Source organism: Lutra lutra, chromosome 6 (genome assembly GCF_902655055.1).
Source record: "Lutra lutra chromosome 6, mLutLut1.2, whole genome shotgun sequence".
Taxonomy (NCBI): Eukaryota; Metazoa; Chordata; class Mammalia; order Carnivora; family Mustelidae; genus Lutra; species Lutra lutra.
This window is the reverse complement of record NC_062283.1, coordinates 127202348-127219553: the sequence shown is the minus strand read 5'-3', so window position 1 is coordinate 127219553 and position 17206 is coordinate 127202348. Positions and strand designations below refer to the sequence as shown.

At 41.3% G+C, this 17206-nt stretch overlaps 1 protein-coding gene and 1 long non-coding RNA gene across 3 annotated transcripts in view; one reads left to right on the top strand and one right to left on the bottom strand.

Annotated features, from left to right (window-relative positions):
* The first annotated feature begins 1575 nt into the window (after window positions 1–1575).
* POPDC3 (popeye domain containing 3) overlaps window positions 1576–17206 on the top strand; it is a 17993-nt gene continuing 2362 nt past the window's right edge. The window contains exons 1-2 of one of the 2 annotated variants that reach the window (XM_047732083.1): window positions 1576–1739; window positions 15972–16677. In XM_047732083.1, the coding sequence (XP_047588039.1) occupies window positions 16193–16677 (485 nt within the window). In that variant the 5' untranslated portion in view covers window positions 1576–1739; window positions 15972–16192. Of the gene's footprint in view, window positions 1740–1886; window positions 2077–15971; window positions 16678–17206 lie in introns of those variants that run through there. The other variant, XM_047732084.1, reaches the window with a different exon arrangement.
* The window catches only part of LOC125101736 (uncharacterized), a 25920-nt gene continuing 19576 nt past the window's right edge, over window positions 10863–17206 (bottom strand). The window contains exons 3-5 of the long non-coding RNA XR_007127908.1: window positions 12801–12894; window positions 11848–11978; window positions 10863–11296 (exon numbers count right to left, since the gene is read on the bottom strand). This is a non-coding gene — a long non-coding RNA (uncharacterized LOC125101736). The remainder of the gene's footprint in view (window positions 11297–11847; window positions 11979–12800; window positions 12895–17206) is intronic.

The following is a 17206-nucleotide window of genomic DNA, read 5'->3' as shown; positions in this document are numbered from 1 at the left end:
CTGTTTTCAAGCTTACTTCGATGAGTAACAGAATTCATTCCCTTGTGTTTGTGGAACCAAGGGAAATGGCTTCTGGCTGGGTGTTGGCTGGAGGCTGCTTTTAGCTCCTAGAGGCCACCTACAGTTCCCTGCCACACAGACTTCCCAACATAGCCCCTTCTTTCAGCAAGTCAGAGAGGATGATCTCCAAAGATAGTCTGCTAGCAAGACGGAGACTTTTGCAATGTAATGCAGTCACAGGAGTGACATCCTTCACCTGGGCTATACTTACTACTTATAAGCACGTCACAGATCCCATCTACACTCAAGGGAGGGGATCCCACAAAGCTGTCAACACCAGGAGGTGCTGGGAATCATGGAGTACCTTAGAGTCTGTCATACATGGATGTCTTTGTTGCTTCTGAGTTTTTAAATCAAAAATAACCATAAATAAAATCCTTAAAACTTTGTGATGTGCAACACTAAATAAGAAGTAAAATCTAAACCCAGAGTACATCCGATATCAGAGCTTGTGACCTTCACACTTCCTTGGCCGTATTTCAAATGTAGATATACATAACATGTAAATACACACACCATGAGATCTGGTTCAAATTTTATTTCTAACATTTCTGAGTAAATCTCTGGAATGAAGAGTTACAGCAAAGGCTGACCAGAGGAGTGTTTTCTAGCTGTGCTTGGTGTTTAGGAATATGGGTATTTGACCCTCAGTTTCAGCACAATTAAAGGAGATTAATTTTTCAGTTTATATTAATTACTTTGGCAATTATTCTGGGGACCAAAAGAGACACTGATTACTCAATAAATGTTTGCTTCTGGAATCATCATCACCAACTCTTAGCACCAAGTAAAAGTGAGGGTGCTAAGAGAAGGGAGATGAAATCCTTTAGTAAGTTGTGTGTTTCACTGGTACCTCACTGACTACGCTATGGTTTGATCACCAAAACTAAACAAAACTTCACTAATTTCATGGGAGGAAAAATGCATTTGAGTGTTGCCTGAAATTGCACGCATTTGGCTTAGTACTGATTTGAAAATTTTCTGTCATTTGTATTTTTAATTTTTTTTCCTTCTATGGTTGTTTGCGCTTTCCCTTTTTTTTTTTTTTTTTTTTTTTAAAATATCCATTGATTTGACCTTTCTTTGTCCCATGCACCCAAATATTCTCATGCCCACTCTGGTCATTTACCTCGTCATTTTGTTTTTGGCGTGTCTGCGGAGAGGGGCACGAGTGCGGGAGTGAGAGGGCACGCATAGAGTTGCTTTTCATTTCAGTCGTCAATTCCATCGTTCTCCAGAACAGCGAACACCAGGTTTGTTTCCTAACCGTGATCAGTGTTGACTTCGGGAAACCCTTCTTGGCAAACTTTGGTCCGCAGCGCCCGCCAGGTTTGTCCGCAGACCTGCAAGCTGGTGGCCGCGCCGCTTACTTCGGGGAGGCTGGGGCGGCCCGGGCCTCTGAGCCGTCGCGGCCACCGCTCCCGCCCTCCCCGCTCTCCCCGCTGAGCCCCGGGGCGCGCGCCCGTGCCCGGCCCCCGCCCGCGCCGCCGCGCGAGCTCGGAAGTGGGCTGCGGTCACGGCGCGTCCCGGCGCGGGGCCGACGCCGGCCGGGTGGGCGGCTAGGAGTGCGCGAGCCGGACGCCGGGGCTTCGGCGCCGGCCAGCCCGACTCAGCGCGCTCGGCTGGGAAACTTCTGTAGGCGCAAGGCCGGAGCTCTGCGCAGGGTCGAGGAACGAAAGGTAAGGAGGGGAGCCCGGGGGCGCCTCGGCTGCCGCCTTCCGAGAGCTGTCCGCACCCTCGCACCTCGCGCGCTTTGGTGCAACTTTGCCGGCGCGCCTTCTACCCCGGCCCCGCCCCAGGGTGGGGGCTGCGAGGCCGCCGACCCCCCGGGAGCGCCTTTGCTTCGCCGCCCTGTGCTCGGCGCTGCCCGCACCGCCGCTCCGCTCCCGGCCTCACTCGGGCCAATTCGAGCCCCGTAGTCCCGGTGGCGCCGCTCGCAGCTCGGCTGGCTGAGGGTCCGCGGCTGAAGGCTCCGCGCGCACCAGTCCCTGGCAACTCCAGTCGTCTGCTCTAGAGGTGAATCTTTCCCCCAGATCTTCTGTTTGCCCCCCTCTTGCCCAGGCACCCTGGAGCCCAAAGAAAGAGACCAGATTTTCGAGGGAGAAAAGCTGGTCCAAGGGGCCCTGACAGTCTTAGGGTTCGTGGGGAAGTGCAGCAGTTGGGAGTTCCTTTCCCTGTCTGCTAAGGGCCTGACTAGGGTCAGTGTTTTCACACTGAGTTGGGGACGCGCGAAAGCTGTCTCATCAAAGGTCAAGCTGACCTGCGTTCTCTATTTGGGGATCCACCTTGGGGAAAAAAAAAAAAAAAAAGGCAGGAAGAAAACAAAACCACTAAATTACCTAATCACCAAGGTCAGTTACAGAGGTATAATACATTGTGAGGGTCTGTATTTTAGGGTCTGTATTTGGGTCTGTATTTAGGTCTGTATTTTACTCAAAATACAATAATAGGGCTATGGCTTAAAAAAAAATGTTTTAGCCAGGAGACCTTTGTAAAACATGAAAAAGTTCTACATGTGACTAATAAATGGAAAAGCACAATTAGAAGCCCACTTTTGAACATAATTTAACTTGATTTAGTAAACATTTAGAATGGGACAATCTTCCTATCTGACTTTTTATTCTAACTCTTGTACTTGGGTTTGAATTTGCAAGCTTGGACATAAAAATTGCATTTTATGGCAACCTTAAAAAATTATTGGTCCCTGTTCACACTAAGGTTTGGTGGTGGCTATTTTCTGTTCTTTTTAATATTAGGGAGTATTGCGTGGTCATATCCCTTGTGTGACAGGACAGTGACCTGGCATTGTTCTTTGAGGCAAAAGAAAACCAAACAAGAACTACATGAAACAAAATACAAACAAAACAAAAATTAGATCTCCTTCCACATTACAGAATGAAGAGGTCTAGCTGATCTCAGATGATTTTAAGGCTCTTTTCCTTCCCTGAAGACCAGAGAGTTTAGGATATAAATATAAACTGAAATGTAGAGTAAGACATTTTCTGTCCTAAAATTTTATACTCAAACTGGGAGACACTGGAGAGATGAATTTCTTTCATCTCAATAGTGTCTCAAAATAGCTGAATCATTGTGCATCCTGTGCTTCTAAATAGTGACATTCTTTGCTTATTAAACCAAAGCATGTGCTGGAAAACCAAACTCCCAGGTTCTTAACCACAAGACTGACTAAGCATTGACACGTTGCAGCATTCACGTCTGCTTGTTTTGAAACAGTCAAGATCAAGAATGGTTATGAAGTATTGGCTGTAGTGCATGAGTGTAAGAACACATAAGCAACATGGCAGGCAAGAAGTTTCAAAACTGCTTTGGAAAATATCCGAATGATGGATCGATCTGCAAGCCTGCAAATTGCAGTTGAAATTGGTTTTTATAATTATGGTTTTTGGCCAACTGAGATTGGGAACTATAGAGAGTAAGTCAGAATTGACAAGAGTATATTGAATCATTAATTTAGATTTTTTTTTTCCTGAGGAAAAAGGAAAATGTTTCTCTCTGTTACCCAAGTAGTTACAGGAAAATGTCTTAAAGTGCAAGTTATAACAAGCATTTTTATTTAAGATTTTATTTTTTTATTGGTTAGAGAGAGAGACAAAGAGCACAAGCAGGGGGAGGGGCAGAGAGAGAGAGAAGCAGGCTCTCTGTTAAGCAAGGAGCCAGATGCGGGACTCAATTCCAGGACCTGGGAAACATGACCAGAGCAGAAGGCAGACACTTAATCGGACTGAGCCACCTAGGCATCCCATAATAGGCATTTTTCAAAAAATTAAATAAATAACCAAAAGTTGTTGACCTAGAACAATGATGGATCACCCTCTGACCTAAAGAATACAAGGACTGATTCACACAGACCCAACATGAGACCTTCTCATTTTGTTCTTCTTCACTTGTATTCTTCAACAGAATAATAAATTCTGGTGACTCTTACACACAATATGAAATTGGTTCTAGAAAGACAATCAACTGGCTGAGCCTAGACTAGAATCTTCATTGCTCTGGGCCTCATTTTTCACTCCAGACCATGCTGATAAAACCACTGAGGTTGCGGAGGTATTGTGACTCCTGAACGGGTCAGTAAATGGAAGACCTGGTGACTGGCACGTTGTAAGAACACAACTAGTTGTAATTTTCCCCGTCTCCCTAAGTAGGTGTTTGTTGATTGACTAAACAAATTATAGGATGAACAGTAGTTACAGTTTTTGCTTTTAAATTCAAAAACTCTGTGTAGCAAAATCTTGATAATAGTTGAATCTGGATAATAAGTATATGGAGATTTATTATCTAGTATTTTATCTATCTTTGTATGTGTTTACTCATAAGAAAAAAAATTTAAGCATGGACCTGGAAAAAATGCATAAGATACATTTCTAATCTTGCACTGCACTTTAAATTGCAATTTTAAAATTATTCTACATGGCTTGGAAGGATAGACACAATTATATATAAGGAGTGAGTGGGTGGGGAATGGTACTTGAGAACGATCCATGGGGATCTTCAATTTTTGTGGAATTTTTTTTATTATAAAAAAGACTTTTAAAATGACAATGATGTTTGTTATTGCTGGTCATTGGGTTCATGGATTTTAGTACTTTGAAATTTTTGTATTTAAAAATTTTTAAATTAATATAAAATCACCTTATTTTATAAAATCGTTATAAAGAATGCAAACAATATAGATATATACAAAGACAAAAGTAAAGTATCCCCCATTCAGAAATCATCATCTTTAACATTAAGTGTAGATGGTTCCATGTCTTTCCTTGCATTTGTACAAATAGAAGGATATAGATCATGTATTTATTAATACGTATGTATTAATATGTAACATGCTACTCTGGGGACACAAATAATGTGTATAATCTAGGGTTTGTTTTTCTAATTGTTTGTGTTCAATCTTTGATGGATATTCTAGAAAACTAGCTTGTTTGCATTTTCATTTATGAGACTTTAGACTATCTCTTAAAATATAGTATTTATTTAAAAATTTAGTATGCAGGGACGCCTTGGTGGCTCAGTGGGTTAAGCCTCTGCCTTCGGCTTGGGTCATGATCTCAGGGTCCTGGGATTGAGCCCCACATCAGGCTCTCTGCTCAGCAGGGAGCCTGTTTCCCCCTCTCTCTCTGCCTGCATCTCTGCCTACTTGTGATCTCTCTCTGTCAAATAAATAAATAAAATCTTTTTAAAAAAATTTAATATGCAGTAACTAACTTTAAATGAGTCTTAAGTAACTTAGGTTTATTTGCATATAAGAGATATTTTTAGTTATTTAAAATAGATCTCATAATTTGAAAGTAAGCTTAAATTGTATCAACATTTGTATTTCACTAAAATGCAAGCTCCAGGAGGGCAGGGATTTATTGAATTATTGCATATTAATTAACAATATTTTCCTGGCCATTTGAAATTTCATGACACAGTCAATTATGTTATACTGTTTGTTTTGAAATTAAGCATCATGTCAATGCAAGGGAAATATTAGAGAACAATTTAAGCATAGCACAGATTTTTTGCTTGCTCGTGGATCATTTACTCAACCAGAATACCAGGTGAATACATTAAGCTATAACCAGCTGACTTAAGCCATATAGGAATACACAAGACACAAATACACATACACCTGAGACATCTGCCAGCTACCTTGGTTCACCACAGGTTATCCTGCAAGAGTAGGTTCTGCTATTCTTTGGCAGTGGCAAACTTTTCTGTATAAAAACACAACCTTCAGCATCCTGAGAATGTCTAAGCATCTTGATTCAACATGTCAAATAGTGCATACAAAAGGAAAGGTTCAATAATGAAGAGAAACTTGAAATAATCAAACATTTCAAAAGAATCAGGAGAATATGTATATTTCCAGCAGAAATAAGGGAATGACCTACATTGCTTATCTACAGGCAGTGCTGCCACAATAAAAGGAACATCTATGGTTGGAATAACTTCCAAGTATTACAAGTCAAGAAAAACAAGACCGAAAAAAATAGAAGAAATGGAAAGATTGTAGAGCATGTGGATTGAGGACCAAACAAGAAATAGTTTCCCACAATCAAAAAGAAAGTTCCTATCTCTGTGCAAACACCTTGAAAGGAAATCTCCATACCCTGCAGAAGTGCTCCTTTTACCACTAGTGGTGGCTGGTTTGGTGGTTTCAAACATCACTGACCCTGATGTGTGGTCCACCTGGTCTATCTGGCCAGAAAAAATGAAAAAGACTCTACCCAGTTAGCTAGATCACATGAGCTTGTTAGGCATGTTAGAAAGAAACATGAGAACCTGAACTACATAAACATAGAAAGGTGAGTTCATTTGCTGCATATAGGTCACTTGGAGGAAAAGGAAGTGAAGGTGTCTACCTTTGATTCATATCAAGAGAAGACCATTTATTGGATCCATGGATCTGGCTTGTCTTGCATTTTTCATCATGAATGTCTGGTGAACTTACTGCTTGACATGATAGGAGCTGCTCGAAAGTGAATGGCCTGCTTGTGCCAAGTTAACTGCTGTTTCGTCAGATTGAGAATTATAGGACACTGATTGGTCCAACATGTACCCACCATCCCATTCCTGTGTTGCTCAAAAAGTTGTAATTTCTTTTTTTTTTAAAGATTTAATTTTTTATTTCATAGAGCACAAGCAGGGGGAGAGGCAGAGGAGGAGGGAGAAGCAGACTCCTGCAAAGCAGGGGAAGCCTGATATGGGACTCAATCCCAGGACTCTGGAATCATGACCTGAGCTGAAGGCAGTGGCTTAACCCACTGAGCCACCCAGGTGCCCTGAAAAAGTTGTAATTTCTTAAGAAGTCATTTAAATTCACTGAATCTAGAACCAAAGGGAAAAAACAAGACTGTTATTGATTTGTTCCAGTAAGTCCAGATATTTAGATTCAAACTGTACATGAAGCAGTGTGTCATTATTTGCATCTGTCTGTCTAGGAGTAATTCTGAGCTCTATCATTTGTGTATCCTTAGGCAACCTCCTTCACTTCCCTGTACCTCAGTTTTCTCATCTGTAAAACAGGGACAATAGAAGTGTATATTTCAAAAAGTTGTAAGGATTAGATGACACAGTATTTTAGTATTCTTAGAAACATGCCTGGCACATAGTAAATGCTCAGTAAATGTCTGATGCTGGTAGTAGCGGTGGTAGTAGCAGTCATAGTAGTAAATGAGGTTCGAGAAGATGGCAATGAGATAATGCATTAATTTCCCATTGCTCAACTCTTCTGAACATGGTGGAGTCACACAATGAGAAGAATTACAGAGCTATTTATTTGAGTTGCTGTAGTCTGTCTTTTGAGTGTTAATCTCTGGTTGTGTCTGAGACATCAAGTATTTGCCCTATGCATACGGCTCGGTTTTGCAAAGAACTAAGCTGGAAGTCACCCAAGGAAACCTGGTATTCTAGGAATTTTGGAGATTGTATATGAATGACATAATTATTCTGAAAATTGCCCATGTGTCCAAATGCTTGACAGTGTTGGGGCTGTCTGACTCCACTAAGGAGAACCTGTAATGTATTGCTGGGAACCACTGTGAATTTACATGTAATTCCCAGGGCCACTCTTGGTGTCTTGTTTTCCAGATACTATTCTTCAAAAGTATTACCGTTCTTACGTGATTTTCCTGATTTAAAGCCAGCAAAGATTGCATGTCTTCTCCATAGAGAAGATTGCATGTCTTCTTCCAACTCCATCATAAAATGCAGATTATTAGATTAATGAAAGTCTCATGTATAGTAAGTACTCATAATTGGGTGTGTGTATTAGTTTCCTACTGCTTTATAACAGAGTACCACAAATAGTGGCTGAAAACACCACAAATTCATTATCACATAGTTTTTGTGGGTCAGGAGTCCAGGCACAGCTGAACTGGCACACTGCACTCCTCATTTGGAGTCCAAAGCCCTCTTCCAAGATTTTCAGGTGGTTGGCAGAATTCAGCTCCTTGTTGTTGTAGGACTGACATTCCCATTATCTTGGTCACTGTTAGTTGGGGACTTCTTTCAGCTCACAGAGACAGTCCTTGGGTTGTGGCCCCCATAAGCAGTTCACAGCATGGTATCTGCTTTCTTCCAGACCAGTAGGAACATGACTCTCTAATTTTCAATCCCTCTCTGGTTCTACAATCTTATATAGATTAATAATCACAGGTGATTATTCTAGCACCATTTGCCATATAATGTTAATCAAGAAAGCCTCTGTCCCATCCCATTCACAGGTCTGCCACACTCAAGGAGAGAGGATTATAGCATGTGTAAACCAATGAGACAGGAATCTTGGGGGCCATCTTACAATTTTGCTTATGTGATAAAGTGAGAAATCAGATACAGCAGCAGGTAATCAAATGGACATTAGCAAAGACATGAGAATCAGAGAAGTCTAGTGCGGGCTGTAGGCACATTCTTTAATTTTCTCGAGTCTCAAGAGAAGCCAAGTTCTCATTGGTATGGAAGGTCAAAGGCATATTCCAGGCCAGAAGCCTAGACATACATGAAGAAACTCGCATATTATATGAAAACAAAGGCTGGTATAGACCCTGTGGAATCCAGAAGGCCACAATTCAATCTCCACTACAAAATTTATGAGATTATTTGTCTGGGATTTCCAATGTATTCTATGAGGTATCATCAGAAGATGAAATGAGAAAATGAGACAATGGGATATAGTTGCTTGGGAAAGTGTAATTCTCCCAAGGCAAAAGGAAAAAGTAGTGACTTCCTTGGTAGGATAAAAAGGCCAAGAGCTATAGTGGGGTTGGCCACCACCTATGTAGGCAGAAACCAGATGGCAACATCTATACCACGGATAACATCTGATGATTGTAGCATGTGAATATTGTAGCCAATATCATTTACATTTATATCAACTCTCTGTTCTTAATCTTAGATAATTCTTCCATATTTATACACTTATACATTATACATATGCACTGTTTGCCCAGTGTCATGCCAAGTCTTTTTCATTTCCTTTCTCGTTACTTGAGAGGCTCTAGACCAGCACTGTCCAAGAGAAATATAATGCAAGTCACATATGTAATTTTAAATTTTCTAATAGCAACATTGAAAAATAAGACATGGGCAGAATTAACTTTAATGTTTTACTTAACCCAGTATTTCTAAAATATAATCATTTCAGCCTATAGTCAATATAAAAGTTATAATGACATATTCTTTATCTTTGTGCTAAGTCTTTGAAATCCACGTATATAACCCATCTTAATTCAGACCAGCCACATATGGCTAATGGCTACCATATTGGACAGCACAACTCTAGGGTTCTAGCTAAGGCCTCGGATCATGGGCATTTAATTTCAACTCTCATTCTCTCTGCGCTCACTTTCTAGCTCATCTTGCCAACCCCAGGCTTTCTTCAGTATTGCCTTGTGTAATAGGAATTATTAAAGATCCCTCTGTCCTGCCTCTTATTTTCTGCTGTGAACTCTGTTGGTAGACCAAGTATATTAGGTTAATTGAGGATGAAACTGTGTTCCCCTTTGCTCTGATTTCTTCCCAAACTTTGGGATCTCTTAAAATTCCAAAGGGTCTTCAACCCTTCTTTGATCCTCTGTCTCAAGAGAGACATTTTTTCCTTTCACTTCTCCCTCACAGTATAATATATGCTTTCCTTTCTATGTCCAACATCTAAATCATTGATTCAGGTATTATATCTCATTGGGGCTTCTTACTTGTTCCAAAATTATTCTTAACACTGCATTTATAGCTGAGCATTGTTATCCTTATCAGTCATTAAACATTTATTGAAGACTCACTCTGTTGCTAGACAAAGAGGAATTCCATAAATGTTTCCATACATACACATGTAAAATAATCAACCAAGGGCACCTGGGTGGCTCAGTTGGTTAGGCAACTGCCTTCTGCTCAGGTCATGATCCTGGAGTCCCAGGATCGAGTCCCACATCGGGCTCCCAGTTCCATGGGGAGTCTGCTTCTCCCTCTGACCTTCTCCCCTCTCGTGCTCTCTCTCTCTCTCAAATAAATAAATAAAATCTTAACAATAATCAACCAATAAATCTGACATATGACCAAATATATATGACCAATGACCAATATATATATATAAAATGGTCAGTATAACATATGATGGAAGCCATGTTGACAGATAATAAAGGCCATAAAATTTCAGAGCTAGAAGGTGCAATTCAGGCCACCCTGTTAAGGAAAGACTGCTGCAAAATATCCACAAGGCTTGCGCCCTCTTGGAATGATGAGTGGCAAGGAAGGAAGATGCTTCCCCACCTGAGCAAAGCATGGGAATGAGAACACACAAGGCAAAAATGTGCCTTTCCAGCTCCTTCAAAATAGGAATTAAAATCAGATCCTTTACCGTACAGGCTGTTCTGGTGTCTCTCAACCTCACCCCCCCCAACAGTTCTTAACCCCGGTTGCTCATCAGAAAATGCCAGTGCCTGGGCCCCACCACAGTAAGTAATTAAATGAGTGGTCTCTAGAGTGGGGCCCCAATCAGAAATGCAGTGTTAAGACCTGCAGTCTAAATTCTGTTCCACTACTTGGCTCTATATTTGAACCCATGCTAGGAAAAGTCTATTCCTTACCACACACAGTCATGTTATTTTAGAGCCAAAAGGGACCTCACATTATTTTGTCCAACACTTCCATTTTACCAATGAGGAAACAGGTCTAGTAAGATTAAAATCACACAGCTCTTTAGGGGCACAGCTAAGACTAGAACTTTGCTTTTAAGTAACACTGTCAGCTGAACTGAGCAGACACAGAATGGAACACTAACACCAGCACTACTGGCCCCGGCAGACAGGGATGATCAAAAGCACAAGAGTAACCAGCGCAGAAGGACAGCCAGTAGTCAGCCAGGAAGGAACAAAGCAAAGGTCTGGCAAACAAACAAGGATAATTCAGAAACCATGGAGGAACAACATAAAACAATGACTCTCAAACTTTAATGTGCATCAGAATCAACTGGGAGCTTATTGGAAGGGTATCTTCTTGGGTCCCTTCCAGTCTCAGTAATTCTAGGGTGGGGCCAGGGAAGGGACAGTCTAACAAGTTACCTGGGTGACACTTAACATCAATGACTTGAGGATACCTGCTGGGAAGCACTAAACATTAATCTGAGGTAGAAGGGTAATGTTGTCTTCCAGGGACTGGCTTCTTGGCCATTGGAGAGTAAAGACTCAAGGGTGGATTGGTTATGGGGGCACCCCTACCAGCCGTAGGAGGTCAGGACCTGGATAGGAAAGAACAACAGAGATCACCCCTGCAGGAATAAGTATATTTAGATTTGAAATTTAAAGTTGGGTAGCCACCAACAGTAACATTTGTGTTTGTGTATTGAATTGTAATCCTCTGGATGAAAGAATGCTTTTAAAAACTGAATTCTCCAAAAGGCTCAGCTTTGTAAAAGACAAGCCACAAGTACAGCGACGCCATCTCTCTATTATTTTTAAATTTACCAAGAAGTTTTAATATAGATTTCCTCATCTGAATCTTCGAGCACCCTTTAGAGTGGAATGAATAAGTGATACTACCTCTGCTTGACTGATAAATAAACATGCCTGAATTTATCTAAGCAACAAGGAGGGAATGAATGCTTACATTCTCTAAACCTGGCTACTAGCGAGGCTCCGTAGCTCAGGGGTTAGAGCACTGGTCTCGTAAACCTGGCTACTGTGGAAGCAGAATAATAAATGTGGTTTAGTCTGTGAGCTTCGGAATCAGGCAGGACTGGGTGGAATGTTAGTCCCCATATGAGCAAGGGGACCTGAACAATTTGCTTACCTTCTCTGGGTTTCGATTTTTCTCATCTGTAAGATGGAGCTGTAGAACCTTCCCCAGGGGGTTGTTGTGAAGATTAAGTGAGGTAATTTCTAAATACTTCTGGCAAGTAGGTCCTGAGTTAGGTATACCTCCTTGAGAATAAGTAGAGAAAACCAGCTTTAAGCAAATGATTATTTTTGCATATGGAACACATACCAAAGTTAGGATCTATTCCAATTAATGAGTAGAATATTGATGGCATTTTTATCTTCTGGGTTGCCTAGCAACCAAAACTAACGCAATACCACAAGCTACGAGAGTTGTTGTTTTTAATCAGATTAAAATTCCACTGCTCTTAAGGAACTCAATTTCTATGAAGACAAAAGGATTCCCCTATGAGTTTGGAGCTGTGCCAGACATTTAAATAAGCAGTGTCCACCTCCTCAGTGATTTTGTACCAAACTGCCTTGGATGTTGGAATAGTCCCTACTTCTTCTCCCCTGGGTGACAGAAGATTTAGATCATCCATTAAATCGGAGAGAGAATAGGCATGGAGAAGGCAGCCTGCGCGTACCTGGATAGCAGGGTACTCAATCAACGCTCCCCGAAGGCTAGAAATACAAAAACATTTGTCTTTGCCCCTTAAGAGTTTCAGAAGCTAGGAGAGGAAGTCCGCCAGTGTTGAATAATAATACAGCAAATTATTTCATGAGTGCCTTTCTAGGTCTATCTCCCTGGCTTTGGCGGTGAGCGTTACGGATGGAGCGGTACACATGGATATGGAAGGTCTTAAATATTCGGTGTTAGGATTATGATTTTCCTGGCAAACCAATCCGGACAGGATATCCCAGTGTGTCCCAACACGTTCATATCCGATTCCCAGCCTTGAAAGGTGGCCCTGCCTGCTGGTGAGGGCATGGCATTGAGCGGACTGGGACTCCCACCTCGCGGCTGGGACTTCCTGCCTCTCTTACCTCAAGCCGGTTCTGGGCCGATCTTGTGCCCTGCTTTTCTCATTTGCAAGCAGGGCATGATGATTTAGAGTTGGTCTCCCTCACAGCAACAAGTCTAATGCAATGAGATAATAAATGTACAAGTTGTAAATAGACAAATGCAATTTCTGAGCTAGTCTTAATCAGTTGGTCCCAATTCTCCATCATATTTCTTGGAGCATGCTTGTACCTGCCTTTAAGATTCCTCTATAACTTATTCCTCAATAACTCAGGGTCTTACAGTCTAAGGAGTAGAAAGGGGGGAACTGGGGATTATTGTGTTTATTTGCACTTAATTTTTGTCTCCATCACTTGTCTGTGTGCTAATTTCTCTTACGGGGAAGGTGGAGAATCTTGTTGCTGGAGAATCCACTGTGCTACTTTGGCATCTCAACTTTTATTTACCCAAAAACAGGACTTAAGGCCTCCAGGCCCTCTAAGCAGGCAGCTGGCCGATGAATCACGTTCAGTCAGAGAGTGCTGCTGGCACACATCAGAGGAACACTCATGCCCGTCACCTGCCCCTGTCACTTCTTTCTCTTCTAATACATCTGTTTTGGTGACTGAATAAAAACACACCAAGGGGAGAAAGGCTGGGTGTGGAGTAATTTAATCAGGGCAAGTCAGCACTCCGTGTTGCTGTGTGGAGTGATACAGGATCAAGGATAGGAAGATGATTTGGTAGCAGCTTCTTGAAACAGAAGCCACTGGAAAGGACCAGAAGCACACTTCCTCTGATGATCACAATGGGTCACCCTCCTGGAGTACAGGTGGCCCAGTCTGTCCCCCAAGTCCCGATCGTCAGGGGACAAGATTCCCAGAAGCTCCCTTCTGCATTGCCGCAAAGGTTTTACATGGCCCTTCTCTGTTAGCGTCATTTTAACATTTTGTTGAGGATTATAAATTTTTAAGGAAGTTCAAACCGAAGTTCAGAGCTCTGCCAGCAGTGCTTTTTAATATTGGCTTTCGTGGCTGTGTTAGGTATCCTGAGGAACTGATTAATTTAAAATACCCTAGTTTTAAAAGTGGAACAGCAGGGAGACTGACATTTGCAGTCTGGTATTCTGCAGTTCTCACTACTCATTGTATTTTTTAAAAAATTTTCTTTGTTGTGAATATCCAGTAGTGTATAATTTTGTGTTGCGCTTAAAGAGGAGAAAGTAAACACTTTCAGGGTGCTGTTCTGCCCCGACTCACATCATCTCATAGAGTGATGGGGGAGGCACGAACTAGGAGGCATTGGGAGGGGCGGTTAAAGTACATTTGAAAGTAGCTTTGGTACAAATAACAATGCAAGTTCTAGGTCTGTGTTATTTACTTTTTCTTTTTTTAATGATTCAATGATTTAATGGTGATGCTGTTAAAGGCATTACTTGCTGAGAAAAGGATCCACTATCCAGGATGAAGAGCCAGAACTCCAACAGCGGCTCCTTTACTTCCATTTCTAGTTCTGTTGGTGATTATACTGTTCCCTTTTTTACTTCAGCCAAGTCATTTTCACCTCTCCGTGTGTATTTTTTTTTTTTCTATGAGACAAGATCTGTGATATTTGATATTTTATTAACAGGTGTTCTGGAAATGATCTCAAAAATAAAAGCACTAAATATAGCACTTAAGTTCAAGGCTTCTGAATGTTGTTATGTTTAAAAATCCAGTCTACTGAATGCTTCACAGTGAAACTATTTATTGTTAAGAAATCTGGGGGCAAATGATACATATCCTACAGCTCTATCATCCCGGGTGAATCTCTCCTGACTCAGATCACACATTAGCATTTTTACCATATGGCTCAAAGGGTAGAGAATATATGTGCAGGGGAACAAGTCGGTAACATTTTTTGACCATCTGGTAAATAAATGTGTAAGCAGCAGGAATTTTAATATTATTTACTTAGTTATATGGGTGCAGACTTTAACTTGAAATAACCTCTAATACAGTAAGGTAGATCTGAATTTATATGTCTCAAATAATTTTGATCTAATTCATGAAACAGAATCCTGGTCTACTCTGTGCTCTTAAAATCAGACTCCTGACATGGATGGAACTAGAGGGTATTATGCTGAGCGAAATAAGTCAATCAGAGAAAGACAATTATATGATCTCTCTGATATGAAGAATTTGAGAGGCAGGGCGGGGGATTGTGGTGGGGGTTAGGGAAGGAATGAAACAAAATAAAACAAGATGGAATCGGGAGGGAGACAAACCATAAGAGACTCTTAACCTCAGGAAACAAACTGAGGGTTACTGGGGGGTGGGGGGTATGGATAGGGTGGTTGGGTTTTGGACATTGGGGAGGGTATGTGCTATGGTGAGGGCTGTGAAATGGGTAAGCCTGATGGTTCACAGACCTGACCCCCTGAGGCAAATAATACATTATATGTTAATTAAAAAAATCAGACTCCTAATTACGTGTTTCTCGTGTTTATTGTTTTAGTAGGGCTCCTTACAGTGCCTCATTTAAAGTCTTTTTCATGAGAGGCCCCATGATTGGATCCAGCCTCCAGGCTTATGGGCAAAAGTTCTGCTCTATCCTGACCCCTGTGTGACCTGAGATAAATTATTTGGCCTCTCGAAGCCTTGAATTTTTCATCTGTAGAGAGTGAATACCATTGTCCAACAGTTCTCTGTGGGCCACGAAAGGCCATGGATTGGTGCATCAGAATCACCTGGGGGGGCCTGTCACAATAACTAACCCACAGACCCTCCCCTCAGACAGTCTGACTCCGTATGCCTGCACACAGCCTATGAGTCTGCATTTTTAGTCATTGTCCCAAGAGATCACTGAGCTATTATTATGAAGACGAGTTGATGACAGCACCTAGCTTTCTAGCAAAATATGTAGTTAGCTAGGTCTAATGAATATTAAAATGTTGAGAAATAATTTTTTATTATTATTAAACATAACCCTAAAACTATACATGTTCTATCCTAGAAACTTAACAGCCTTTGTGCCCTCTCTGTATTATTCCTTTTTTTTTTTTGTATTATTCCTTTTAACTAAAGCAAATATATAATTATGTCAAAATAAAATGTTAAAATATATTCTAACTTCATAGAAAACAGGATATCAACTTGAATAGTAATGCTGGGGATTCAGTTAAATATACCCCTCAGATTTCCTTGTCTAATTAGATCCTTTTTTTTCTTGTCCAGGAAACGTAAAATATCTGTGGACTAGATCTGAATCAGGAGCCCAGATGAACTTAAAGAAGCTAGCCTGGGATTTTTAGTTTTTCAAGATCTAATCACTCCAACCCCAGGGTCCAGGCTGTCCCTGGTTTTATAAGGACATAGGGAAACTCTGATGATGGAAAAACAAAGGACTTAATTACTTGCTTCCATATCATCTAATGTCAGCTGAAAAGTGAACAGCCATGGAGAGAAACTCAAGTCTGTGGACGAATCTGATAGATGAGCACCCAGTCTGCATCACCTGGAAACAGGAGGCCGAAGGAGCCATTTATCATCTTGCCAGTATTTTATTTGTCGTAGGTTTCATGGGTGGCAGTGGATTCTTCGGGCTCCTTTACGTCTTCAGTTTGCTGGGCTTGGGTTTTCTCTGCTCTGCCGTCTGGGCTTGGGTCGATGTCTGCGCGGCCGACATATATTCCTGGAATTTCGTCCTGTTCGTCATCTGTTTCATGCAGTTCGTTCACATTGCGTATCAAGTGCGCAGCATAACTTTTTCCCGAGAGTTCCAGCTGTTGTACAGCTCCCTTTTCCAGCCTCTGGGGACCTCGTTGCCCGTCTTCAGAACAATCGCTCTGAGCTCTGAAGTGGTGACTTTGGAAAAGGAACACTGTTACGCCATGCAGGGGAAAACCTCCATTGATAAACTCTCCTTGCTTGTTTCTGGAAGGTTCGTACTCTTGGTCCTTCCTCTATCGTAGTTATTTCCATGGTACGAGCTACTGGCTGGTGTTTCTTTTTGCTACACTTTTCCACCTTAACGTAACACAGTCCTGGGTGCTTTTAGAACCATGAGGCATGAGAAACCCCTGGACACGTGTGTGAGTCACGGACATAGGCATTTAGAGTACATGCTGTTATTTACTCGAAGCAGGATATAATCTAGAGCCTTAATATTTCTTCTTAGAAATCAAATGTACAAATGGGTTTGTCCGGATATGCTGTTTGTTTCCAAGCTAGTCACTGAGCATCAAGAACAGGACGGTGCCAGCTTCAATTAATAGAATACTCAATGTGGGCATCCAAAGTACTTTAAATAAAAGACTCTGATGGGGCGTTCTTTCAAGTAATAGAGGACATTTAAGTTCTATAATGATCAATTTTTTCAGTAAATTCTAGAATTGCCCACTTGCTAGAAGCAGGGGGTGCACCATATATATTTTTTATATTTGTAGGTATATAAATTTTAAAAACACAAT